Source organism: Chrysemys picta, chromosome 2 (genome assembly GCF_011386835.1).
Source record: "Chrysemys picta bellii isolate R12L10 chromosome 2, ASM1138683v2, whole genome shotgun sequence".
Taxonomy (NCBI): Eukaryota; Metazoa; Chordata; order Testudines; family Emydidae; genus Chrysemys; species Chrysemys picta.
The window spans coordinates 236,482,371-236,508,519 of record NC_088792.1 but is presented as its reverse complement, the minus strand read 5'-3'; the positions used below and the strand labels follow the sequence as shown (position 1 = coordinate 236,508,519).

At 42.8% G+C, this 26,149-nt stretch overlaps 1 protein-coding gene across 1 annotated transcript; it reads left to right on the top strand.

Moving 5' to 3' along the window:
• The first annotated feature begins 18,886 nt into the window (after positions 1 to 18,886).
• Positions 18,887 to 19,760, top strand: LOC101953755 (paraneoplastic antigen Ma3 homolog). The gene is made up of 2 exons (XM_005306797.2): positions 18,887 to 19,275; positions 19,364 to 19,760. Exons 1-2 carry the CDS (start codon positions 18,887 to 18,889, stop codon positions 19,758 to 19,760), a joined length of 786 nt encoding a protein of 261 aa, XP_005306854.2.
• The last annotated feature ends 6,389 nt before the right edge of the window (positions 19,761 to 26,149 follow it).

The window sequence follows — 26,149 nt, the reverse complement described above, 5'->3', positions numbered from 1 at the left end:
AATGGGTTACCTAGGGAGGTGGTGGAATCTCCATCCTTAGAGGTTTTTAAGGCCCAGCTTGACAAAGCCCTGGCTGGGATGATTTAGTTGGTGTTAGTCCTGCTCTTGAGGTCTCTTCCAACCCTAATCTTCTATGATTCTATGACTCTGGGCATTGGGCCTTACAGCCCGGCAGATCAGGGTAACTCTACTAACTTTAGCCCTTAGGTCTCACTGTCTAGAAACTGAGGGCAGCTCAAAGGACGAGTTGAGCTTACCCTGCACTGGATGGGGTCTCCCCACCCCGTCACAACCCCCCACCCCCAACACATTTAAAAAGTGAATAGGGGGCCGCTTGAGCTGCTTGGGGCCCTGTAGTTGCTTAGTCTTCTTATGCCTAGCACCTGCTCTGGTGACCACCATGAGTTTATTTGCTAGATCTTGTTCTTTTTGTGATGTTCTGTGTGGCTCTAATTAGGACCCAGGGAGAACATGAAGGGAGACCCACAGGGTTTTTCAGTGACATACAGAAAGGGAAATAGGAGGTATAGAAATTCTTGTTTCTTATACAGAAGCTGCTAAGGTCCAGAGTTTGTGAGTTCTAACAGCAGAATAAAGCTCAATTATATTTTTCAAATATTGCAATATTTACTTACTGTACATCTCTAATTGCTCCTCATTGCCAGCGGAAAATACAAAACATGTAATAATTTTACTAAACGACACTCAATACATCTCACTGGCAGCAGATTAAAAAGCATCATATTTTTCAACAATAAATGGTGGTGAAAAGGTATAGCAAATTTAGAAATTAGCATAAGGACTGAATATTGTGTTGCTAGAATCATTTCAGGTGTGCTGAGTGGTAGCTGTTTTATATATATATACATACACACACACACACACACACACACACACACGTACATACATATATATATGTACTCTAGCCTCATGAATTGGTGAGGTGACTAATTCAAGAGCATATTGACTGTACTGATAAATCTGTGCATTTAAAATATTTGTAATTAGAAATACAATTATTCTTTAGTGACAGGGATAAATTTCTAGCTAATGCTGAGTATGTTATTTACCAGAGAACACTTTGGGTACTTTGTTAAATGGTTGTACATTTGGGATTTTTCTGACAGAGTTCTACACAAAAGCGAAACAGTCCTGTTTAGAGTACCAAAGCATCAATGTTTAGCACAGCAGTTACGGTGTGTACATTACATTATTATGAATTTTATATTTAGCAGTTTATTAGATAATATTTCCACATAAAAAGATTAAGACCACTAGGTTATATCCTTGCCATAACTTTTCCCCGAACTCCAAAAATCATAAGGAAGGGGAATAACATGTCATCACTTTACAATTCATATTGCAATTTGCCTTCTGGAAGAGACCTTTTTATTTTCTTGGGAAAAAATAATATCACGTCATTTAGCCTGTAACAGTTACATGTCTGTTCTTCCCTGTGACAGTTGCCTGCAGGGTGAAGAGCCTCAATAGACCTAGGATTGAGCACACATTACTCAAGGGAATAAAGAGTGGAGGAATGATCACAAAGAACTTAATCAAAAAAAATATTAATGTGCTGTTCTTCACCAGTCTAGAATTGTAAATGCTAATATTTAAAGTTTAGAATTATAGTCAAACACAAACTTTACATCTAAAAAGGTATCAACAAACATAACTGTGGGAGATGACATTATCACCAAGGCCCCTTGTACAATGTGTCACATTAAACCAAATTTATTCATCCAGCCACCCATTTGCAATTTATGCAGCAGAAAGGTGGTGCATTATGAGGCAATGTTAATTGATTACAAAGTCATTCCATAAGCTGTGTAGCTTCAAAGCTGAAGCACCTAGAATGAGAGACAGTTGTCCTTCACACATTACCCCATCTCATATTAGATTCAGTTTAAAGTCTAGTCCTCATATTCAAAGTCTTTAATGCACTTTGGCCAGACTACCTACAGACTATTTTCCGCTCTGCATCAATCCAAGATTGAGGGAAGCAATGGAGTCCAAACTAAGTGTAATAGGAAGCTTGGACCTAGAAACCACAGCCACTTGAATTTAATATAGTAAATAAGGAATGGTTTAGAATAATAGACATCGGAGCTGGAACAGACTCATTGGAAGAATGGAATGAAGCAGATGTGATAAATCTAGACTTTGGTAAAGCATTTGATATAGTGTCTCATGAAAAAAATTCTAATCGACTTGGATGTGGTCACTTTCATCCGTTGCGACCTAGAAATAAGTTTATTTGGTAGCAGGCCTGCCGACAGGAATTCCAGGCCCCAGGACCGTCCTTAGGGGGGCAGAGCCCAGGGCAGAATCTGTCACTCCGGGACCTCCGGTCACCTCTGGGACCAACCCCGCACCGGCCCGCAGGGACCCCCAGAGCACGGGGCCCAACCCTGGAGTAGCTGCATGTGCCTTGGAGCCCTGCAACACACCCAGACGATTTAAAATGGCCTGGGGCTCCCAGCCACCACTGCTGCTACTGTGGCAGTGGTCGGGGCCTCAGGCCCTTTTAAATCGCCCGGGCCCCTTGGCAATTGCCCCCCACCCCATCGGCAGCCCAGTTTGGTAGATACCTAAGCTGGTACATGCAGGAGATACCTAAATTGGTACATGCACCAAAAAATCCCCATGTTTTGGCCACCTTTCTGTGGATTGTTTGCCTAAAGCAGTGCAGCTGGGCTCTGCACAGCAATCAAAGCAGCAGCATTCTGGAAGCAGTTGCTACCCCCACTCAGTCAGACTCAGTTGAGCAGTGTGGAGGGGACATGCCATCCACTTCCCAATAAGAAGTGCAGATTATGCAGCAATGACAGTTCCTGACCACAACCTACCGCAGTGTAATAGTCTGATGAGAAACCTTGTCAGGATGATCAAGGCTGCAATGGGATGATTTTTGGACAGCCACTGCTGTGAGAGAGACAAGGTGTAAAAGAGGGTACGAGTGACCCTAAGAGTCAACAACAGCAGAGAAGACAATGGAGGGAGAGAAGAGGAGATATTCAATAGTTACATTTCAGTTTATTTCCCTTTGGTCCAGGAACCATCACTGAAAAGCAGTGTTGTACTGAGTGGTGGTGTTTCCCATTTTCTTGAAAATGCTTTAAAAATTCTAGATATCCAGTAGGCTGGAATCAGATAAGGTGATAACACACAAACAGAAACAACTAACTGATTCTATGAGAGCAATCAAAACTGGGATCTAATTCATCAATTGCAATTCATAAGGTATAGGGCAGCTTTGTGCAAGATCACCTAGTAATCTGTCAAGCATAATTCTTGGACAGGAAATGTAAAAGCTATAGGAACACTCCTAGTCTAGTATTCAACTTTAAAATCTCATCTGATGACACTATGAACATAAACAATTTGCAGTAGGTAAATACCCATAAATTCCATATGATGTATGAATTATGTGTGTTTAACTAATCTTTTCTTTCATCTTTTTCAGTAATCTTAGATGTTACTTGTAACACCAGTGGGTCCACTCTTTCAAAAGGAAGTATGATTTTCAGATTGTTGGTACCCATTTGAATAGAGGGTGTTGAAGTGCTGAGTGTCACACACTATATAAGGGGGGGAAAGGACAAGGTATTCCTGGTCCACATCAGAGAAGCTGTCATGATGAAGAAAGCTATATCTGGTCTTCCCACCTCAAAACCACCCAGAGGAAGAAGGATAGCTTGAGGCCTTCTCATTAAGGGGAAGAAGGGTTAGAAGGGACATACAGCTAACCAGCTTCCTTCTAAGAAAGAGAGATTGAGATTGCAATCAGGAGAGTTGGATTGCTTTCAATTCAGATAAGCAGCTAAAATTTTGAATTATTGAAAAAATAATTTTGAATTTAGAAATCATATGTTGTAAACAAACATGCATTTATCTATTTTACCAAGGACAGCTCTGATTATTAAAAGTGAAATAACATTAAACGTTCATTTTCTTGTTATTTATGCTCTTTTGGGGCAATCAATCTATGGAGTGGGTTTCTTTTCAGATTTTACAAATTTAAATTTTAGGCCACCTTGAAGATGACGTTATCCCTTTAGCCAAACCCAGTCTTTTCTGGTCTCTCCCACCAATCTTCAAGATCTGGCAAAATAGCAACCAAGATTGGAGGGAAACCCTGATGGTCGATGCCACTTTGCAGTTTACCAACAAGTTCCACTGTAGAATATTGAAAAAAAAAAATCCCACATTTCATGCTGTCTGGAGTGGCTGACTACCAAGAATGCCAACATGAGGAGAGACTGCCAAATAGGTGGCATGTATTATAATTAAATTTCACCAACCCAGTAACAAATGTGAACTCCTGGACCTCTATAACAGTCTTACCATGGAGTCAGAGACAGTCACAATCTTAACACCCAGGCAAGCTGGACTTAGTGATAAATGGTCACTTAGTGATAAATGAGGTCACCAAAAATCACAAAATATTCAGGCTGCTTCCAGGCCCAAGAGACCAGTTGCTTACCCAAGATCAATTTGTACCTTAGATCTCACACCAAAGACAATGCCTGTAGCCAATCCTGTAATAAACTAACTAAAGGTTTATTAACTAGGAAACAGAAATATGCACAAAATGATTTACAGTCTGTAATTCAAAAGGTCAGAGAGATTTAGTAATCTGTCAGCAAGGAATGTCTTTTCAGTGCTTAAACTAGGTGGACCCTGGGGATCTTCTGCTTTTTTATTTCTTAGCTACGCCCTTGCAGGAGTCCAAACAGCAGAGAGATGAAAAATCTTCATGTTAGCTCTTTTTATTTCTCTCTTCCAGCATTCAAACCAATTGGACAAGGCCTTCTGCACCTAATAGTTTTCTTCGACAAGGTAACAAACCTTATGAATAGGAGGGAAGTGGTAGATGTGGTATATTTTGACTTTAGTAAGGCTTTTGACACTATGTCGCAGGACCTTCTCATAAACAAACTAGGAAAATACAACCTAAATGGAGCTATATAAGGTGGGTGCATAACTGGTTGGAAAATCATTCCCAGAGAATAGTTATCAGTGGTTTACCATCAAGCTGGAAGGGCATATTAAGTGGGGTCCAGCAGGGATCAGTTCTGGGTCTGGTTCTGCTCTATATCTTCATAAATGATTTGGATAATGGCATAAAGAATACACTTATTAAGTTTGTGGACAATACCACTCTGGGAGGGCTTGGCAAGTACTTTGGAGGGTAGGATTAACATTCAGAATGATCTGGATGAACTGGAGAAATGGCCTGAAGTAAATAGGATGAAATTCAATAAGGACAAATGCAAAATACTTCACTTAGGAAGGAACAATCAGTTGCTCACATACAAAAAGGGAAATGACTGCCTAGGAAGGAGTACTGCACAAAGGGATCTGGGGTTTATAGTTGATCACAAGCTAAATACAACTCAACAGTGCAACACTGTTGCAAAAAAATAAATATCATTCTGGGATATATGAGCAGGAGTGTTGTAAGCAAGACAAGACTCTGCCCTGATTAGACCTCAGCTGGAGTATTGTTTCCAGTTCTGGCTACCATATTTCAGGAAAGATGGGGACAAATTGGAGAAAGTCCAGAGAAGAGCAACAAAAAGGATTCAAGATCTAGAAAATATGACCGATGAGGAAAGATCGACAAAATTGAGTTTCTTTAGTCTGGAGAAGAGAAGACTAAGAGGGGACATGATAAAAGTTTCAAATACATAAAAGGTTGTTACAAAGAGGAAGAGGAGGGAGATGAATTGTCGTCCTTAACCTCTGAGGATAGGACGAGAAGCAATGGGACAAGTTTAGATTGGACATTAGAAAAAACTTCCTAACTGTCAGAGTGGCTAAGCACTGGAATAAATTGCCTAGGGAGGTTCTGGCAGGTTAGACAAACAGCTGTCAGGGATGGTCTAGATAATGCTTAGTCCTGCCATGAGTGCAAGGGACTGGACTAGATGACCTCTAGACGTCCCTTCCAGTTCTACAATTCTATGATTCCATATACTTCTCCATGTTTGAATGGGGCAATTAAAGTTTTGTCCAATGATCACTTAATTTATGATAGTCCACCATTGTTGGGCAGGGGTGGAGAAGGGTACTCTTCCCATCTGAATTCACCAGTTCAGAGCAGGCATTTTTACAATTATGAAACAAACATTTTACCTTGTAGTATGGATTACAGACATTACCAGTGAGATTAATGCATGCAGCAACTACCAAGCATTTCATAGAGCAGGGGTTGGCAACGTTTGGCATGCGGCTCGCCAGGGTAAGCACCTTGGTGGGCCGGGCCAGTTTATTTACCTGCTGACACGGCAGGTTCAGCCGATCGCGGCCCCCACTCGCCGCGGTTCGCTGTCCCGAGCCAATGGGGGTGGCGAGAAGTGGTGCGGGCGAGGGATGTGCTGTCCACGGCTTCCCGCCACCCCCATTGGCCCGGGACAGTGAACTGCAGCCAGTGAGGGCCGTGATCAGCCGAACCTGCCACGTCAGCAGTAAATAAACTGGCCCGGCCCGCCAGGGTACTTACCCTGGCGAGCCGTGTGCTAAATGTTGCCGACCCCTGTCATAGAGTCTAAATTCTAAATACATTCTTATAAGACTAATACTGATTTTGAACACAACTAAATAGGTAAGCTGGTTTGATTTCCATCTATTAGTTTGTCAGTTAGTTCTGAGCTAATGCGGCCTTGGCCATTGCTGGCATTTGGTTTCTTAGCATTACACCATGTTAACTCAAAGTGCTGCTTCCACATACATCTCCTGCTGAACCGTGAAGTAAATACTGGCTGCAAGAATCAAAATAATAGCTGTGTAGAGAATTATTCACTTTACCACTAGGCAAGATACTTAGACACATTCCTATATCCAATAGTTTTATGCTGTCTTCAATGAAAATATATCAAAATTAATCAAAGCTTTCCTGCTCTAACAGAAGACTCACAGCTTTTTCAAATCCCCAATATAAATGTCTTTGACACTTGACTTTTTTTTTTTTTGAAGACCAAAAGGCCATCACTATACTAAGCTGCTTAGAGATAAGGAGGTATTAAAAATAGAGTTCTGTGACCTGTAGGTCATTAATTGATTGTTAGACCAAAAATGAATCTGTGAATAACTACTTTGATTCTCTGTATCATCACAAAAGCATCCTTCCCACATAACGAGTATATTGATAGGAAAGTTTTCATAGATGTTTTATCACTCTTTTTACCCAAGCACCACAGGTTTTGGGCTAACATGAGGTACAGTTCACTAACATACCTTGTATCAATGCTCTGACCTTTTACTGTGACTTCCAGCTCCAGGAAGAACTCAGACTTACAATACGAGTTTGAATTTGAGAGAGGTTATTTTCCAGATCTCTCTTGTTGCTGTTTGGAGGTCAATTGGTTGCAGTGGAGAGAGGTATAAGATATTTCTAATCATGCTTAGCGCATTATGTGCTGTTAGAGGGCAGTGATATTAAAAAGGAATATAGAGAAACAGATAAAATGTAATGAAAGTTATACAGCATAAAGATTTTAACTAAATGTCTACTACTTCTGGACTATTGAAATGGCTTAACAAGCTATGGGTTGACCTGTGGAACCTGATGTTCCAAAGGACTGAGATTGACAGTTGGGTTGGGAACGGTAACCCTGTTAACCCAATGAGATTCTGAATTCTGAAGCACACAGCAAAGAGTCAGTCCTTCTCATTTTCCTGGGCGGAGGTAGGAAAAAAGAGAGCTCCCATGTTTGAGCAACCTTGACCGTTAAGGCAACATATAAAATTGGTACATAATGATTAACATTGCTGAAATCTACCACTGAGGAAAATCTACAGTAGATATAAGGTGTAATGGGATGATGCCCCTTACTATGAGCACTAGTGCTGAGAAGCTTATACAAGATGAAAAGCGATACAAAAAAAATAGCTACACACAGATTTATACAAGAATTCGAGGCATGAAGATTTGTGGATGACAAGTTCAAAAAAATAAATATTAACACTAGGTGAATAGTGCACAAAGTTTTCCACAAATACTCATTTACTTTTAAGCACACTCACACTGACTGTGTTTTTGCCCGTTTTGTGTTTGGTTTTCATGAATGTTCTAACAAGTGGACTGGCAGAAATAGTGACAGTGAATTTGAAGTGAATTTTGAATTTGTAAATGCAAGCATTCACCCCAGCAACCAGATTAAACTCTTCTAAGCAGGGAGCCGATGTATACCATGTTGCCTATCAGTCAAATCAAAACTAATTACCATTCAAATTTCAATATCAGGGGACCGGCTGTGGTAGGTAAGAAGTTGCTACTATATACCAGATATGTGGACGGTAGCCATGGTTACTCTGAAAGGGTACGAACTCTAGACTTCATTCTCCTGTTAAAATAATAGGGAGGGGAAATGGGCAACCTTCGACAATGTTTCTATTTATGCCTAGTGGTTTCAGGTAAGCAATGTCCTGGTCAGACACTAGTATTTCAGATCATTCATACTGAAGCAGAGGTTCAGAATGAAAGACAAAGGAGACCAGAAGTTCAGTATGCAAGACACAGGAGACCAAAAGCAGAAGAATTTCGTGAAAATGTTTGGAATGCCAAATCTAAAAGGAATGGTCTGTTTTTCCCCCTTGCACATTTTTTTCCAACCCAGAACTATTTAAATGACAAACAATATGACCTGACCCTTCCCTATTACCTTCCTCCTCGTCTTTTAGCTTGAATTTGATAAGAAAGGAAGAAAGAGCCTACCGTAGGTAATGGATGCCAGAAAGGGCTCTTGTTCAAGCAGCACCATCTACCTATGTTTGATTTTCCCCATCTCTTTTCTGTTTTTGCTCCTTTGTTATATCTCCTCCACTGTTTTTCTCCTCTGTCTCTCCACTGAACCCTAACCATTCCCGCTTTGCAACATCCACTGCCCTCTCCTCCTTGCTTTTGCTATCTCTAATTCTACTCCACTCTCCAATTACTCTGCCTTTCTCCCCAACCTAGCCTCCAGCTTTTTCCCTTTATTCTCTCCTTTCCCCTGAACAGTTCCCTAGCAACCATAGGGAAAGGGAAGATTCCATCTCCTCTACCTTTCTTTTCCTCCAGAGGTTCTGGAGCTACCTACCCCTGCTTTGTCTGTCACTTCCTATGGTCTTTCAACTCTCTCCTCCTATCCATTTTTTCCTGTCGCCAAGTGGGTTTTGACCCCTCCACATCCATCCTACCTCTCTTCCAGCAACTAGCCCCTACCAAACATCCTTAATCTACCAACGAGGTTCATCCCTCACCTCTCTTCCTCTGGAAGCTAGGGACACCCCTGTTTCCCCATACAATCAGGGGTTACCCCAGCAATGCCTTTCTTCCTCTCCCCAAGCCCCAGTGATAGAACATGCATTCTTCTGTCTGTAGTCTTCATATGACCAAGAACCTTCCCCCTCCTCTCACTGGCCCCTTAACTCTTTGGTGCTGTGTGTTGGGCTGTTGGACAGGAAACATGAAGTTGGACATCTGGGGGTAGACTGCAGCTAAGAGAACCATAGGCTGCAAGCTATCAGCCCTCCCAGCAAGATAGTAAGATAGTAGCATTCTCTAGTGGAGGAGAGCTGAGGCAGGACAGTTGCCAAAGACAGCAACAAACCCTATGATTTCACAAAAAGCTAGTGAGTTTTTTTGGCTTAGTCTTCCCACAAAAAAGTACATTGAAAATTGGGAAATTATTGGCAAGGCTGTCCCAGTCAAAATATAGTTTCATGAACAAGAGTCTAAAAGCCTCTGCATCTTACCACAGGAGACACTGCAAGCTTCAACGGCATACCATAACAACATAAGAACGGCCATACTGGGTCAGATCATCCAGCCCAGTATCCTGTCTACCGACAGTGGCCAATGCAAGGTGCCCCAGAGGGAATGAACCTAACAGGTAATGATCAAGTGATCTCTCTCCTGCCATCCATCTCCACCCTTTGACAAACAGAGGCTAGGGACACCATTCCTTACCCATCCTGGCTAATAGCCATTAATGGATTTAACCTCCATGAATGTATCTAGTTCTGTTTTAAACCCCGTTATAGTCCTAGCCTTCATAACCTCCTCAAGCAAGGAGTTCCATAGGTTGACTGTGCGCTGTGTGAAGAAGAACTTCCTTTTATTTGTTTTAAACCTTCTGCCCATTAATTTCATTTGGTGGCTCCTAGTTCTTATATTATGGGAACAAGTAAATAACTTTTCCTTATTCACTTTCTCCAGTGAATGATTTTATATACCTCTATCATATCACCCCATAGTCTCCTCTTTTCCAAGCTGAAAAGTCCTAATCTCTTTAATCTCTCCTCATATGGGACCTGTTCCAAACCTCTAATCATTTTAGTTGCCATTTTCAGAACTTTTTCTAATGCCAGTATATCTTTGAGATGAGGAGACCACATCTGTACGCAGTATGTGGGCGTACCATGGATTTATATAAGGGCAATATTCTTATTCTTTATCCCTTTTTGAATGATTCCTAACATCCTGTTTGCTTTTTTGACTGCCGCTGCACACTGTGTCGACATCTTCAGAGAACTATCCACGATGACACCAAGATCTCTTTCCTGATTAGTTGTAGCTAAATTAGCCCCCATCATATTGTATGTATAGTTGGGGTTATTTTTTCCAATGTGCATTACTTTACATTTATCCACATTAAATTTCACGGTCTGCCTTAGTCTTAACTATCTTGAGCAGTTTAGTATCATCTGCAAACTTTCCCACCTTACTGTTTATCCCTTTCTCCAGATCATTTATGAATAAGTTGAATAGGAATGGTCCTAGGACTGACCCTTGGGGAACACCACTGGTTACCCCTCTCCATTTTGAAAATTTACCATTTATTCCTACCCTTTGTTCCCGGTCTTTTAACCAGTTCTCAATCCATGAAAGGATCTTCCCTCTTATCCCATGACAACATAATTAACGTAAGAGCCTTTGGTGAGGGAGCTTGTCAGAGGCTTTCTGGAAATCTAAGTACACTATGTCCTCTGGATTCCCCTTGGCCACGTGTTTGTTGACCCCTACAAAGAACTCTAATAGATTAGTGAGACATGATTTCCCTTTACAGAAACCATGTTGACTTTTGCCCAACAAGTTATGTTCTTCTATGTGTCTGATCATAGAATCATAGAATATCAGAGTTGAAAGGGACCTCAAGAGGTCATCTAGTCCAACCCCCTGCTCAAAGCAGGACCAATTCCCAGCTAAATCATCCCAGCCAGGGCTTTGTCAGCTGATACTTTTATTCTTTACTATCGTTTCAACTAATTTGTCCGGGACTGACATTACACTTACTGGTCTGTAATTGCCGGGATCACCTCTAGAGCCCTTCTTAAATATTGGTGTTACATTAGCTATCTTCCAGTCATTGGGTACAGAAGCCGATTTAAAGGACAGGTTACAAACCATAGTTAATAGTTCCGCAATTTCACATTTGAGTTCTTTCAGAACTCTTGGGTGAATGCCATCGGGTCTCGGTGACTTGTTATTGTTAAAACAACAAGGAGTCCGGTGGCACCTTAAAGACTAACAGATTTATTTGGGCATAAGCTTTCGTGAGTAAAAACCTCACTTCTTCGGATGCATCCGAAGAAGTGAGGTTTTTACTCACGAAAGCTTATGCCCAAATAAATCTGTTAGTCTTTAAGGTGCCACCGGACTCCTTGTTGTTTTTGTAGATACAGACTAACACGGCTACCCCCTGATACTTGTTATTGTTAAGTTTATCAATTAATTCCTCCTCTAGTGACACTTCAATCTGTGACAATTCCTCAGAATTGTCACCTACAAAGGACAGCTCAGGTTTGGGAATCTCCCTAACATCCTCAGCCGTGAAGACTGAAGCAAAGAATTCATTTAGTTTCTCTGCAATGACTTTATCGTCTTTAAGTGCTCCTTTCGTATCTTGATCGTCCAGGGGCTCCACTGGTTGTTTAGCAGGCTTCCTGCTTCTGATATACTTAAAAATATTTTTTTTAAGTTGGGCCTCTATTATGGTGTCTTTGAAAAGCGTCCATGCAGCTTGCAGGGATTTCACTTTAGTGCCTTTTAATTTCTGTTTAACTAACCTCCTCATTTTTGCATAGTTCCCCTTTCTGAAATTAAATGCCACAGTGTTGGGCTGTTGAGGTGTTCTTCCCACTACAGGAATATTAAATGTTATTATATTATGGTCACTATTTCCAAGCGGTTCTGTTATAGTTTCCTCTTGGACCAGATCCTGTGCTCCACTCAGGACTAAATTGAGAATTGCCTCGCCCCTTGTGGGTTTCTGTACTAGCTACTCCAAGAAGCAGTCATTTAAAGTATCGAGAAATTTTGTCTGTGCATTTCGTCCTGCGGTGACATGTACCCAGTCAATATGAGGATAATTGAAATCCCTCACTATTATCGAGTTCTTTATTTTGATAGCTTCTCTAATCTCCCTTAGCATTTCAGAATCACTATCACTGTCCTGGTCAGGTGGTCGATAATAGATCCCTACCGTTATATTCTTATTAGAGCATGGAATTACTATCCATAGAGATTTTATGGAACATGTGGATTCATTTCAGATTTTTAGTTCATTTGATTCTACATTTTCTTTCACATATAGTGCCACTCCCGCTCTCCCCCCACACGATATGTTCTGTCCTTCCGATATATTTTGTACCCCAGAATGATTGCGTCCCATTGATTGTCCCTCCTCTTATTATTTAGACTTCTAGCATTTGTGTACAAGCACTTACAAAACTAGTCATTGTTTATTTGTCTGCCCTTTTCTGATGTGTCAGATTCTTTTTTATGTGAATGTTTCTCATCTGATCTGGCCCATACTTTATCCTCTTCCATCCTCTCCTCCTGACTAGAACCTAGAGAATCTCTACCAATAGACTCTCCTCTAAGAGAAGTCTCTGTCCGATCCACATGCTCCGCTGCAGTAATTGGTTTTTCCCCATCTATTAGTTTAAAAACTGCTCTGCAACCTTTTTAATGGTTGATACCACAACCAGTGTTTTACCCAAAGACTGCAAAAATCAAAAAGTTCCAAATTTTACGTCCTGGCCTAATTCTCTCCACACACCTCTGGGACAACCAATAAAGAAACTAACCAAATCCAATTAGCAAAAATCTCACACTTCTCTAACAAAGTCACTCATGTACATAAATGTTTACAGGACTGAGCCCTGCATCATAATTAAAATTAGTATTAATAACAATGGTGAGACAAGGTGGGTGAGGTAATATCTTTTATTGGATCAACTTGTGTTGGTGAGAGAGACAAGCTTTCAAGCCACACAGAGCTCTTCTTCAGGTCTGGGAAACTTACTCAGAGTGTCACAGCTAAATACAAGATGGAACAGATTGTTTAGCATAAGCTGACACATATTTTCAACCCTCCCTCAAAGGGAGGAAAGGAAAGAGGGGTGAAGCAGCTAAGGGGGGTGTTAGTGGGTTATAGATTGCTGTAATAAGCCATAAATCCAGTGTTTCTATTTAGTCCATAATTTTTAGAAAGGAAAGATTTTTTTCAGAATGGGGTCCCCGTCGAGGATTGGTTGTAGTATGATAATACCCAATACGGGTTCCAGTGTAGGGTAGTGGGTGTCAACTAGGAGTGTGTGTGGTCAGAGGGGGTTTTATTTATGTTCTCTTTAATCCTTATGGCAGTGATAGTCAGCATTAGAACTGGATGCATATTGTAAACTTGTTCTGAAAATATTCACCCATATTTTTTAATGACTTTGCTTCAGCCATGTTCACACATTTTGGGTTCATTTTACTGGGAAAAAGCAGAAAGCAAACTTCAAAGTTGCAGTGTGAATATTTGTGGAAACTGAATTTTAAATCTTGACACACAGCTATTCATGACATTAAGGGGACAGGAACAGCACCAGATGAGCACAATACATCATTGCAAGTCATTACAAATTTAGGCGTACCAAATATTCATATTCCACATTTCATATTCCATTACTTTTTGCTTGGTCAAACACATAAGAAAAATAGCTTTGCTTGTTTTTTGTGAAGCTATTACTATGAAAAAAGGGCTCACAAAACACTAAAAAGCCCAAACATTACTTTTAAGGATGTTTTATTTTCACTTGACAAAAATATTGCTTATACATTTTTGAAGTGGATTAACACATGACTTCATTCTGCTTCTACTCCTCTTTGGAGGGTAATCACAAGGTCCAGATGCCAAGCTATCTTTCAGTTTCCTTCTGAATTAAATTAGATTTTGACTTGAGAAACGTGACCACATTATCTCTTTGAACATAAGGAAACTGCACAAATCCATCATAAGACCTATGTAAAACTCCTTTTATGATTAAGAAGGGGCAATTTTCTCCTGTCCATACTTCTTAGAGAGAAATGTATGTTGCCCTTTGAGGAACTTGCATTCTGGTGCATATTCTGCTGCATTTGTGAATCAGTAGTGAAACATGTAATCGATTTGCTATTCAAAATAATAATTAATTTGAGTACGTTTTGTGTAATTGCCCATTGTAATAAAGACATGATGCAACTGTTACAGCCAAGGTGCCATAATAAGAGTATGGTACATATGGCTAAGCCTGTGACATTTCTCGTAAGAGATAACCTAAGGTTCAAATGCTAAGATAAATTAATTTAACATTACTTTGAGGATGGGGGGGAGAAATTATATGAAAATGAATACTAAAGGTTGCACAATGAAGCTATCCACAATTGGAAAAAAAAGAGAACAAAGGTAGGATGTGCATCCATAACTCCATCCCCTTGTGTATATACACATTATAGTACAGACATTAATTACATAACATATTACTCCTCAAATGCATTGCTTTTCTACAACCATAGAAAGACATCTGAAATACCTTGTGGGTTTTTATCATTTTTTCATATTTACACTAAGTTCACTATCATCCTTGTACAGCATATCTTTTGTTTCCAACTTCTTAAGTGAAAAAAATCTACTTTTTAATCAAATATCATACATTTTACTTGTGGGCAGGGACTGTTTTCATTATTTGCATGTAAAGGGCCTAGCAGAATGGACTCCCAATCTGGGATTTGGGCCTCAAGGCACTACCACAATATACATACATTAATAAAAATATTATAAGATATTCCTCGACTGAGTATAGATACACTTCAGATAGGTGATTGATTCCTGTAATAGGACAAATCTTAGCTCAGAGTAAAACTGTACCCTTGTAGAGTTGTATTTGAATTTTTCTTTGTTATATACCTTGTTTTGTTCTTATCTTTCATGTGAGCTGAGGTCAAACCTCTTTAATATAGTTCAAACACTGTTTCAAAGAATATTGTATAAAATTGCCTCAAAACATTATTTATATTTCTAACTTAAGTTACCTAAAATGAACATTTACAATTTTCTGCATAAAATCTAGATTCTCCCCCCACCCCCCGAACCATTACATCCTATTAGAACAATTTTTGGCTGTTAGACAGTTCTTTTAATCTGTTTTACAACTTTAGCTTATATGAAGGCAGTCAGTGTGTGCTATAATTATGAATGTAAAACAATTATGAGATAGCTTTTAGTAGATCACAGCCTTCTAATAATGCCACATCCATTGCTCAATACAGCAGCAGTACAGATGAGGGGTGAAAACAAAAAGCAACACTAAAAAAAGCACTGGACTTTGTTACTTATGGTCCAGTAAAGGTGAAATAAGCCAGGAGAGCAGGTCTCCAGATTTATCAGCCAGCAGGCATTCTTCCAAGAATAGGTTATGGGACATTGATTGGCTTGAGACTTACTGTTTTCTTCGGGACCCTTGGACACACTTCTGGGCTAGTGGCTGGCCCTGCTCACAGTTTCTTCCAAATACCCGTCTCATTTGAGTGAAGCTCTTCTACTTGTTGCTAATAAGAGTAACTGAAAATCCTAGAAATCAGCAGGGGCTGCTGTTTAAGGAAAGACAGAGAGACGGAAAGGTAACCCTGAAGGGACTAGGAGCAGGGCCAAGAGGGCGGGTTTCAGAGAAGTCCTGAAGACCAGAAGCACCTTTTGTGTAGTTGGGACTTTTGTTTGAACTTCTTACCACAAAAGGGGATTGAACTCAGAGTGACCCAGCCAGGGCGCTGAGCCCCATGAAACCCCCGGAGCGACAGAAAGCCCTGGAGAGGAGGAAACTGAGGTAGGGAATGCCTACAGTGCCACACTCAGCCAGCAGGGAGGCACCATAGGACAGTCATACCTATAAAGAGGAGTACTAAAATCTTTTTTTTATCAATGTAACTATTTCCTTTGGGGCAAATCAAGTCTCCCTTCTGTGACTGCAGAGTGCCTGTGGCAACAGAACGGGTGTAGTTTCAATGCACATGGGTGTGAGGAAAGCCAATATGGGGAATGAGCCCCTTGTTTAGCATGGAGCCCAGCTGTGTATGAACACACTATATGGCAGTATGGAGAATGGGATAGGTGGTGGCATGGCAGGGGCAGGACATGGGGCAGACAAGTATGTGTTGTTGTGTAGATCCTCCTGTCCTCCTCTTGCCAGAGAAGATTGATCCCTAGAGAGCTACTTCAATAACTGGGCTGCAGCAGCTTTTTGTGTAGTAGCTCTGCAGCCTTGGGAACAATTCCTCCATTCTTGACACCCTGTGGAGATACCCAGCTAACAGTCCACTACCTGGGCTAAGACTGGATCCCTGGATTTGCCATTAATATTCATTGTCAAATACCAATACATTGCACAGACTGTTCTTTTTCTGAGTGATAAATATCAGAAACCTGACTTAACAGGACTGCCAAAATGTTCAGCACAATACATAATTTACAGTTTTAATATACCATTTGAGTCCCATACCTCCTGGGCCACTAGCACATAAAAGCAACCATTTAAAGTTTTAAATTAAAAGCCAATTAATTCACAGATAGGCAAGCGGCAATAATTTTGTTCTAGTATTTAAGTAATAAAATATAGTAAGTGGAGAACTGAAAATATTGGGCCAGATTAGAATATTGAATATCAGGCCATAGAATATGAAATCCAGTTCAAGGCCAAAGTCTTTAATTTCAAGGTGATCAATGGCCTGGGCTCAAGATATCTAAAAGATTACCTAGAGCCCTGCGATGAAGATAGTGGTTGACTACTACACTCTTCAAACACAATGGAATATTCTACAATAAGGGTACAGCTCGTTTGTGCAAAAGACAGAGCTATTTCAGGGCATAATCTGAGATTTTTGGTGTTTTTTAAATTTTTTTAGTAGCATGGGGGAATCGGTCTTTCCTGCGGGATCTAAGGTTTTTGTGGTGGGAGTACAATAAAAATGTGAGAAACAATGTGGGAGTGGGTGTGAGTGCGTATTGCAGGAAGAGATAGGAGTGGGATTAAATAAATAGTCTCTCACAGGACTATGGCACAAAATGCATTTCTTTGACTTTGCCTTCGCTAACATACACAGGGCACATGTGTATGTAACCCCCTTGGGGTTCAGAGAGACCCTAAGCCTTTAAATCCTTGTCCTGAGGCAGAGGAAGTGCTGATGGCTCCAGGAAGAGAAAATGCTGGTTGTTCCTGGGGATTGGAGAGAGGGAGAGCGACGGGGGTGTGTCTGGAGCTCCAGACAAGAGGGCCTACAGCAAACAGGTCATCATATATGAAGCAGCCGAGAACCTGCTCAAAGCCTTTGAGGGACTGAACGGCCAACCAAGGACACCCTGAACTCTGAGTGTAGATGCATTGCTCAGTGTCTGCCTTTTCATATTGTGGTACCACTAAGCCTCATGTTGGATGTAACCCTGTTTTACTGCTCCCCCGGTATTGCCCCCTGTTGTTTTTCCTCTATTTATTCCTCTGTAAATAAATATTTCTCTTTCCTATATTCATTGTACTATTTCAGTGTGTGTGTTTTTACTCTAGGAGTGTGAAATAAGTGCCACTTCTCTGTTGCATTTCAGTAGGGTTACCATATTTAGTGCCTCCAAAAGGAGGACACTTTAAAGAGGCCCCAGTCCCGCCCCCAGCCCCGCCCCAACCCCGCCCCCTCCCCAAAGTCTCCGCCCCCTCCCCTGCTTCCCGCGAACGTTTGAGTCGCGGGAAGCCTGAAGCAGGTAAGGGGGTGTGTGTGTGTGAGGGGGTGTGGGTGGGTGTGGGGGGGGGGGAGGAGGCGCGGCCCACCCCCGGCACCGCAGGTCCCCAGCCCGTCCCCCGAGCCGCCGGCCGAGCTCCCGGCCCGGCACCCGGCCCCCCCGAGCACCGCCGGCACCCGGCCCGGCACCCGGCACACGAGCCGCCGGCCGAGCCCCCCGGCCCGGCCCGGCACCGGGCCCCCCCGAGCACCGCCGGCACCCGGCCCGGCACCCGAGCCGCCGGCCGAGCCCCCCGGCCCAGTCCGGCACCGGGCCCCCCCAGCACCGCCGGCCGAGCCCCCGGCCCGGCACCCGGCACCCGAGCCGCCGGCTGAGCCGCCCGGCCCCGGGCCCCCCTCCGAGCACCGCCGGCCGAGCCGCCCGGCCCGGCACCCGAGCCGCCGGCCGAGCCGCCCGGCCCCGAGCACCGCCGGCCGAGCCCCCGGCCCGGCACCGCCGGCCAGGCCCCCGAGCCCCCGGCCAGATGTCCGATTTTCCCGGACATGTCCGGCTTTTTGGGATTTCCCCCCGGACGGGGATTTGGAGTCCAAAAAGCCGGACATGTCCGGGAAAATCCGGACGTATGGTAACCCTAATTTCAGCGCACACCTTTTCTTGGCCCGATCTGCCTGCAGAGCAGACTCCATCTTGGCTACAAGGGTACTATAGTTACACTTGGTGGCCCGCACAGGGACATGCAATACAAACACCCTGGGCACTCCTGCACAGAGCACAGAGGTACCCAAGTGATTTTCCTCTCAGTCAAAAAAAGAAAGACCACCCCCATGAAGAGGTGATTATTAGAAGACCAATGCTGAGGAGTGTGAATGTCAGTAATCAAAGCTGTGCTGGTGGCAGGGTTCCCAGAAGAGATGGAACCCAGTGAAACTGAGGAGAGTCTAGATGCACTGCGAATACTGGGGAGAGTGAAGGTCCACACCCGTATTTACAGCAGTGTAGTGAAGGGCATGGTAGCTCTATGTACTCACTCCAAAGAAGCAGATCTTGATAAGGTGCCCAAAAAGGTGCAAGTGGGTGGTACCCCCTGGAAAATTCTGGGGTCAGAGCAGCCCTCTGCTAGTGCACCTATGTCACTTGGGGTGGATCCTTTAGCACAGAAACTGCAAGCTCTGATGGTGGATGAGAAGCAGACTGGAGAGGAATTAATCTTGACATTCAGAGGGGCTCCAACACCTGCAGCACTCAGACTGATGGAGTGAGCCAAAGAGCTGGGGAACGCCCTCAAAGATGTATTGAAGCCAGTATATGAAAGTGCACCATACAAGCAGTTTCATTTTTTTCAGACATGTCACCTGTGCCCACAGAGGAGTTGATTGTAAGATCTGGAGGGAGTTTGCAGTGCCCCTTGTGCAAGAGTGGGAATGTTCTGATGCCAAGAAGAGGAAATGGGTGCTTGAGAGTCTGAAGAGACCTGCCATGCAAATCGTCCAAGCTCTGAAAGCACCTCAACCAGTTGCAATGGTGCAAGACTATTTAGCTGTTCTTGAAAGTGTCTATGGTGCCACTGATAACAGTGAAGACCTTTATTATAGTTTCTGCCACATCTATCAGGAGCCACATGAACAATTGTCAGATTTCATCAAGAGACTAGAGGATTTGCTGCAGCAGACCCGGAAGGAAGGAATCCCCACCAAGCACATTGATTCTGCTAGGCTGGACCTGATCCTTCAGGGCACCTGACAAGATGGACTGATATTGTGATGCCTGAAGCTGAGGGAATGGGCTCCAAACCCACCCCCATTAAATGATCTCATTTGAGAGATATGTGAAGAGGAGGAATGATTGTTGTAGGTGGACACAGTGGTGCAGCCAAAGAAGGCAGGGAGTTACACCACCACATTGCTTGGGAAAAGGGGGAGAGGCTCCATCAGTGGTGGCAGCTCTGAGAGATTTGATCTGAGAAGTGGCCTTGCTGAAGGCTCAGGGATATACTTTGCCACCTGCGAGAGGGGAGAGTAGCAGGAGTGGGCCCCAAAGAGAAGACTCAAAGGGGTTATAGCTTGCAAGAACAACTGTGGGAGAGACGGGCACTATGCCTAGGGCTGCCAGAATGAGATTGCAGCAAACCATTAGGGAGCTTCAGGGAAATACCAAGGGAGGCTTGGAGAAGAAGCAACCCAAGACCCTGAAATTCCAGGGTTCCCCAGCAAAAAGCATGGATGGGAGTTACCCAGATAGGCTGGTAGGACCCCAGGCTATAGTGACCACAGCTATTGAAGGACAATCGTGTGAGGCATTGCTGGACAGAGATTCACCTTATCAGGGATATATCCTTTTGAAAGTCCAGTTTCCAAAGGATGTCACGGGGGAACCTAGGAAATAGAAGCATTCATGTTGGTCTGCCTGTATCTGGAGGGAAGAGAGTATCCCAGTGTCTAGAGGAGACTTAGGCTAAACCTTCTGGGAGGGATAGTTTCCAGTTTGGGAATCCCCCATTCCTACTGAGTGGAAGAACTGCCGGTGTGATAAGTTAGTTAAAAGGAAGGCTGTTTTCTGTACACACAAGTGAGAGGTTGGGTGTGCTTATGATGTGGAGCACTATATCTTAATGCAGGATTGTTGGCCTTTTTGAGAGAGGTTGAGACAAATAGCCCCCACTGATATCAAAGATATGATGCAGCAGCTACAGGAACAATTGAGGAATCCAGGAGCCCCTACAAGTCACCAATTATTGTAGTATGAAAGAAGTGGCAAGGTGTGCATGTGCGTCAACTATCACACTCTGAACCAGCGGACAATCCCTATCCAATACACAATATCCCAGGTGGATGATGCCTTGGATATCCTGAATAACTTGATCTGCGCAGCAGATACCATCAAGTAACCCTGGCACCAGAGGACCAGGAGAAGATGGCATTTTTCTTTCCCTTGGGGTTTTACCAATTTAATTGCATGCCCAAGGGGCTCTGGATTCGGGCCACATTTCAGTTACTTATAGAGTGAGTGGTAGGGAACATGCTCCTGTTAGAATGCCTGGTCTACCTGGATGACATCATTGTGTTGGGCGCACTTTAGAACACAATACTTGGCTGTGCAAAGTCCTTGATTGTTTGTAAGAGGCTGGCATCAAGTAATCCCTACACAAATGCATCTTCTTTCAGATGTCCATATGGTATGTGGGACACAGTATCTGCAGATGGTATAACAAAGGACCTAGAGAAGGTGAAGGTGGTAACCAACTGACCGAGGCCCATGACTCTCAATAAATTACAGTTGTTTGTGGGATTCTGCGGCGATTACTGCAGGTTCATAAAGAATTTTTCACACATTGTGCATGCGCTCACAGAGCTCACCAAGACCTACCCATCAACAAACAAGAAGAGGAGGAATCTGCCCTGGCAACAATACTTTAATGTGGGTGCACCTTTCAGAAAGCAGTGGACTGTCGAGTGTGAAGCATCTTTCCATACAATCATTCAACAACTCACACAAGCACTGATGTACGCTGATGCCACCCAGCCATATGAGCTTCATGTCGATGCAAGCCACACTGGGCTAGGAACCGTCCTTTATCAAGAGTGTGAGGGCAAACTCTGAACTAGCAGCTTTTGCAAGTCAAGGCCTCATGGTCTCTGAGAGAAAATACCCTGCTCATCAAATGGAGTTCCTGGCATTAAAGTGGGCCATGACAGAGAGATTCAATGACTACCTCTATGGGACCAAGTTCATTGTAAAGACTGATAATAACCCTTTGACATATGTGAACATAACAGTGAAATTTTTCATAAAGAAGGTGGCTAGCACCCATTCTCTGCCATTCATCCTTCAGTACCGACCCAGGCAAACAAACATGGAGGTGGATGCCTTGTTTCATTGGCCTCACACTAAGGACTTATCATCCAATCATTGGATGAATGTGGGGACCTGTGAATTACAGCTTTATGCCAACGGGTATCCGTGTGAAAGAAAAATCCACAGCCAACAGAGAGTGAGCGACTGACTGTCTAGGGGCACCACCAGAAGCCATACCCATAATCTATTCAAGTTTTACTAGAGTACAGGACCCTCAACTGTCCAGATTAAAGGACTGAGAGGTGGAGCACACCCAGCGAGCCAATCCACAGATGAATGACATCCTTTATACATTAGAAAGGACCCCAAAGCTATCCGACTGAATCACCGAGAGGAGACCCTTTTACTAAAGGAATGGGACTGCCTATTGGTTCAGGATGGGTGACTTTAATCAGGGCACAAACATTCCCAGAGGCCTTACCCAAAGCAGTTTGTGCTACTGAAGAAGTACCAGTGAGATGTGTTGGAGGCCTGCCACGATCAAATGGGGCACCTGGGATTAGAGTGGTTGGAGGCTCTAGATGGGGGGATGGCATCACCCACTATGTTCCCACCTGCACCAGATGTACCCGATGAAAGACTATGCCTAAGCAGGCAGTTCCACTTGTCAGTATCACAAGTTTGGCACCCATGGAGCTTGTCCTTATGGACTTTCTGTCAGTGCCTGATCACTGGAGTATATCTTGGTGGTTACTGACCATTTCACTCATTATGCCCAGGCTTATCCCACCAAAGATCAGAAAGTGTCCACAATTGCCCAGAAGTTCTACGTTCACTATGGGTTGCCCACGAGACTGCACTCAGTTCAGGGATAGGATTTTGAGATTTGTTTAATAAAAGAACTGTGCAAGATAATGGGGATCAAAAAGTCACACCACGCTTTATCTTCCACAGGAGGATCTGCTGCCAGAATGATTCAACCACATGTTGCTCAACACGCTAGGAAACCTGAAGCCTCAGCAGAAGAAATACTAGAGCCAGCATGTGGAGCCCCTGGTATATGCCTATAACTGCACTCAACATGATGCACAGTACATGCTGATGGTTGGCTGAAAAGCCCAGCTGCTGGTCGATCTGTTTTGGAATGTCTTCAGAGGATGCACTCCCATAAACTTATTTGGCATATGTGACTTGTCTAAGGGATCAACTGTCGGAGGCATATCAGATAGCAATGCAAGCCTCATGTCACCAGAATCAAAAGAACAAAACCAGATATGACCAGCAAGTGAGGCAACAGGACCTCCAAATTGGCAATTCAGTTTTGGAGGGATAGAGCCTGACTAGGGACACCCCAGGATGGGAGCCAGGAGCACCAGGCCAGGACAGGAGCAGGAATGTGCTAGGACTGAAGGAGCACTGTGTCAGAGAGGACTCACTCAAGAAAGATAAACCAGAGCTGGACCCAGTATCATTGTTGTCCAGAGCCATGAGTACTGGGGCTTGTGACCTTGCACTGGGAATAAGGAAGGAGGCTGTAGTTAGCAAAGTGGGGAGGTTGTCACTTTGTGTGGGTTTGCAGAGAGTGGCAGAAGAGGGCACCAGACGGGTTTGTTCGGGAAGACGACCAGGAGCACCTAAGAGTCACTGCCAGACTGGAACTCTGCCCGGGATTTCTGAACTCTGAGTGTAGATGCATTGTTCAGTGTCTTTCATATTGTGGTAGCACTGGGCCTGTGTGTCCTCATGTTGGATGTAACTCTGTTTTACTGCTGTGTGAAAAAAAATCGGAATTTTTTTTTTGGGTGGGGGGCGGGGATTGAAATTTTCAACATTTGCTGATCAAATATACAGCTGGCTGAAAAATGGAAAACCATTTTCACTGAAAATATTCTCCAGTATTGTTATTATTTCTATTACCATAGTGCCTAAAAGCCCCAGGCAACCTTTGGGCTCCATTTTAGTTTAGTTTCAAGACAGGCTGCACCTTTAGCATATGGTCTACTGCCAATGTACAAGTGACTTCACTGTCTTGTCTTACATAAAATATGGCATTAACCAGGCTTCTTTTTACTTTCTAAATGACCTAGAATACTACAAATACTAAGATAATGGTATTTAAGGGCTTGTCTATATGGAGAGTTAGTGTGTGGCAAGCTGGGGTGTAAACGTGCAGCATGTTCACTTGTTGTGCGGACCCTGCTGCCACACACTAACAATTCCACAGTGTGCTTTGATCTACTCCCTTTTCAAGGAGCAGAACTGTTAGCGTACATCAAAAGGGTTCATATGGTCACTTAGTGTGTGGCAGTCTAGTGAACCCTGTATTCCAGCTTGTCATGCACTAAGTATGACAAACCTTAAAGCAGTTGTGGGCAACCTGCGCCCTGCATGCAGCCCATCAGGGTAATCCGCTGGTGGGCTGCGAGACAGTGTTTACATTGACCATCTGCAGACACGGCTGATGACAGCTCCCAGTGGCCGCAGTTTGCCGTTCTCGGCCAATGGGAGCTGCGGGAAGCAGCGGCCACCACGTCCCTGCGGCCCGCGCCGCTTCCTGGGAATGGTGAACCGCAGCCACTGGGAACTGCAGGTAGCCGTGCCCGCAGACAGTCAATGTAAACACTTCTCACGGCCTGCAAGCAGATTACCCTGATTTACACTGCCTTAAAGCAATCAGCAGGTTTTCAGACTAACCAGCCTATCACACTTAATCTTCATTCGTCATCATCATAAAAAAAAAAAAATCATGGCAACAAAAAGCTATTGTTTTAGTTATAATTTTCACTCTACATTTAAGACTGAAGTATGCCCAGAATATTTCTTTCCATTTTAATTAGAAAGGTGGATAATTTGATTTGTACATTCTATAGCACACCTTTCCAAACACAGACAAAAAGGATTCGTAGAATACTTTATAAAAAATGGTTTCAGAGTAGCAGCCGTGTTAGTCTGTATCCGCAAAAAGAACAGGAGTACTTGTGGCACCTTAGAGACTAACAAATTTATTAGAGCATAAGCTTTCGTGGGCATCCGAAGAAGTGGGCTGTAGCCCACGAAAGCTTATGCTCTAATAAATTTGTTAGTCTCTAAGGTGCCACAAGTACTCCTGTTCTTTTTATAAAAAATGGCTGCATACCCATTGACTGTAGTTATTTGCCTATTGCCATCATTTTATATTTACCTCTTTTTCGAGAACACATTTTGAATATTGGTTCTACCTGATCTACAATAAGCTTTTAAGAACTATTATCCCTAGAAAACTCCACAAGTTATTTTTAGTTAAATTGACAGTGATTTATACAACAATTCAAAATGGCTATCATCGCTTCTCTTCCCCCTATTTAATTAGCTGCATACTGAATATATTTAAAGAGGCCTGAAGAACTTTCTGTAATGTAGCACATGAATTAACTGAGTTCATATTTTCTTGCAGAAACAGTTTAACAGAACTCTTGATCCTATTCAGAAAATCTGACTCCTACATCACAGAAACACATGAAGGGCTGGATACTGTTCTCCATTACACTCCAGAGTTACTGCATGGACTTAAATCAGTACTTCAATTGAGTTATTATTGATTTACAGGAGTTCAAAGCAGATCAGAATCTGTCCATAAAGCCTGTTATTGGATGGCTTCACATTTATTATAAATATACAAATAGAGATCAGAATCCTACTAAAAAATGGAAAATGGCTAAAAAGTTGTGCATGTGGTTGAAAAAAATCCCATAACTTCCACTGATGTAAATAATCCTTACCCACTTGAGTTGTCCCATGGAAATCAATATGCCTATTTGAATGGATAACGGTTGCATAATCGGGCCCTAAAATTGTATGAGGACCGAGAGAAGACAGCAAGATCATATGCTATTTTGTATTGTGTACATGTATGTAACTTAATATTCCTGCATTTGTAATGTAACTTTTTAAGTTAGTTATTAATGTTATGGCCTGAATTAATTAACATAAACTTTGTACTTTTATTCTAACAATAAAAAGCTTTAAAATAAATAAATATAAAATCTGAAAACTGTATGACCTACATCGGTACCATCTAGACAAACTCACACCAGCACAACAGAAAGAAGAAATTCATTAGTGAACAGGATATATTCACTGAAGAAAAAAAAACAATATAATCCCTAATTATTGGATTTCCAAGCCTTCATTAATTTTTTAAGTCTTAATGAGAATTAACTAAGTTGTTGTGCATTATCCAGTATATTTGAGGCTGAGCTGTCAGGTACTCTGGATCTGTTCAGCAATGTATCAAGTGTATTTATTCCTCTCACCACCCAAGACAACTGATATTTTCTTTTATGTGAAAGGGATAGGAA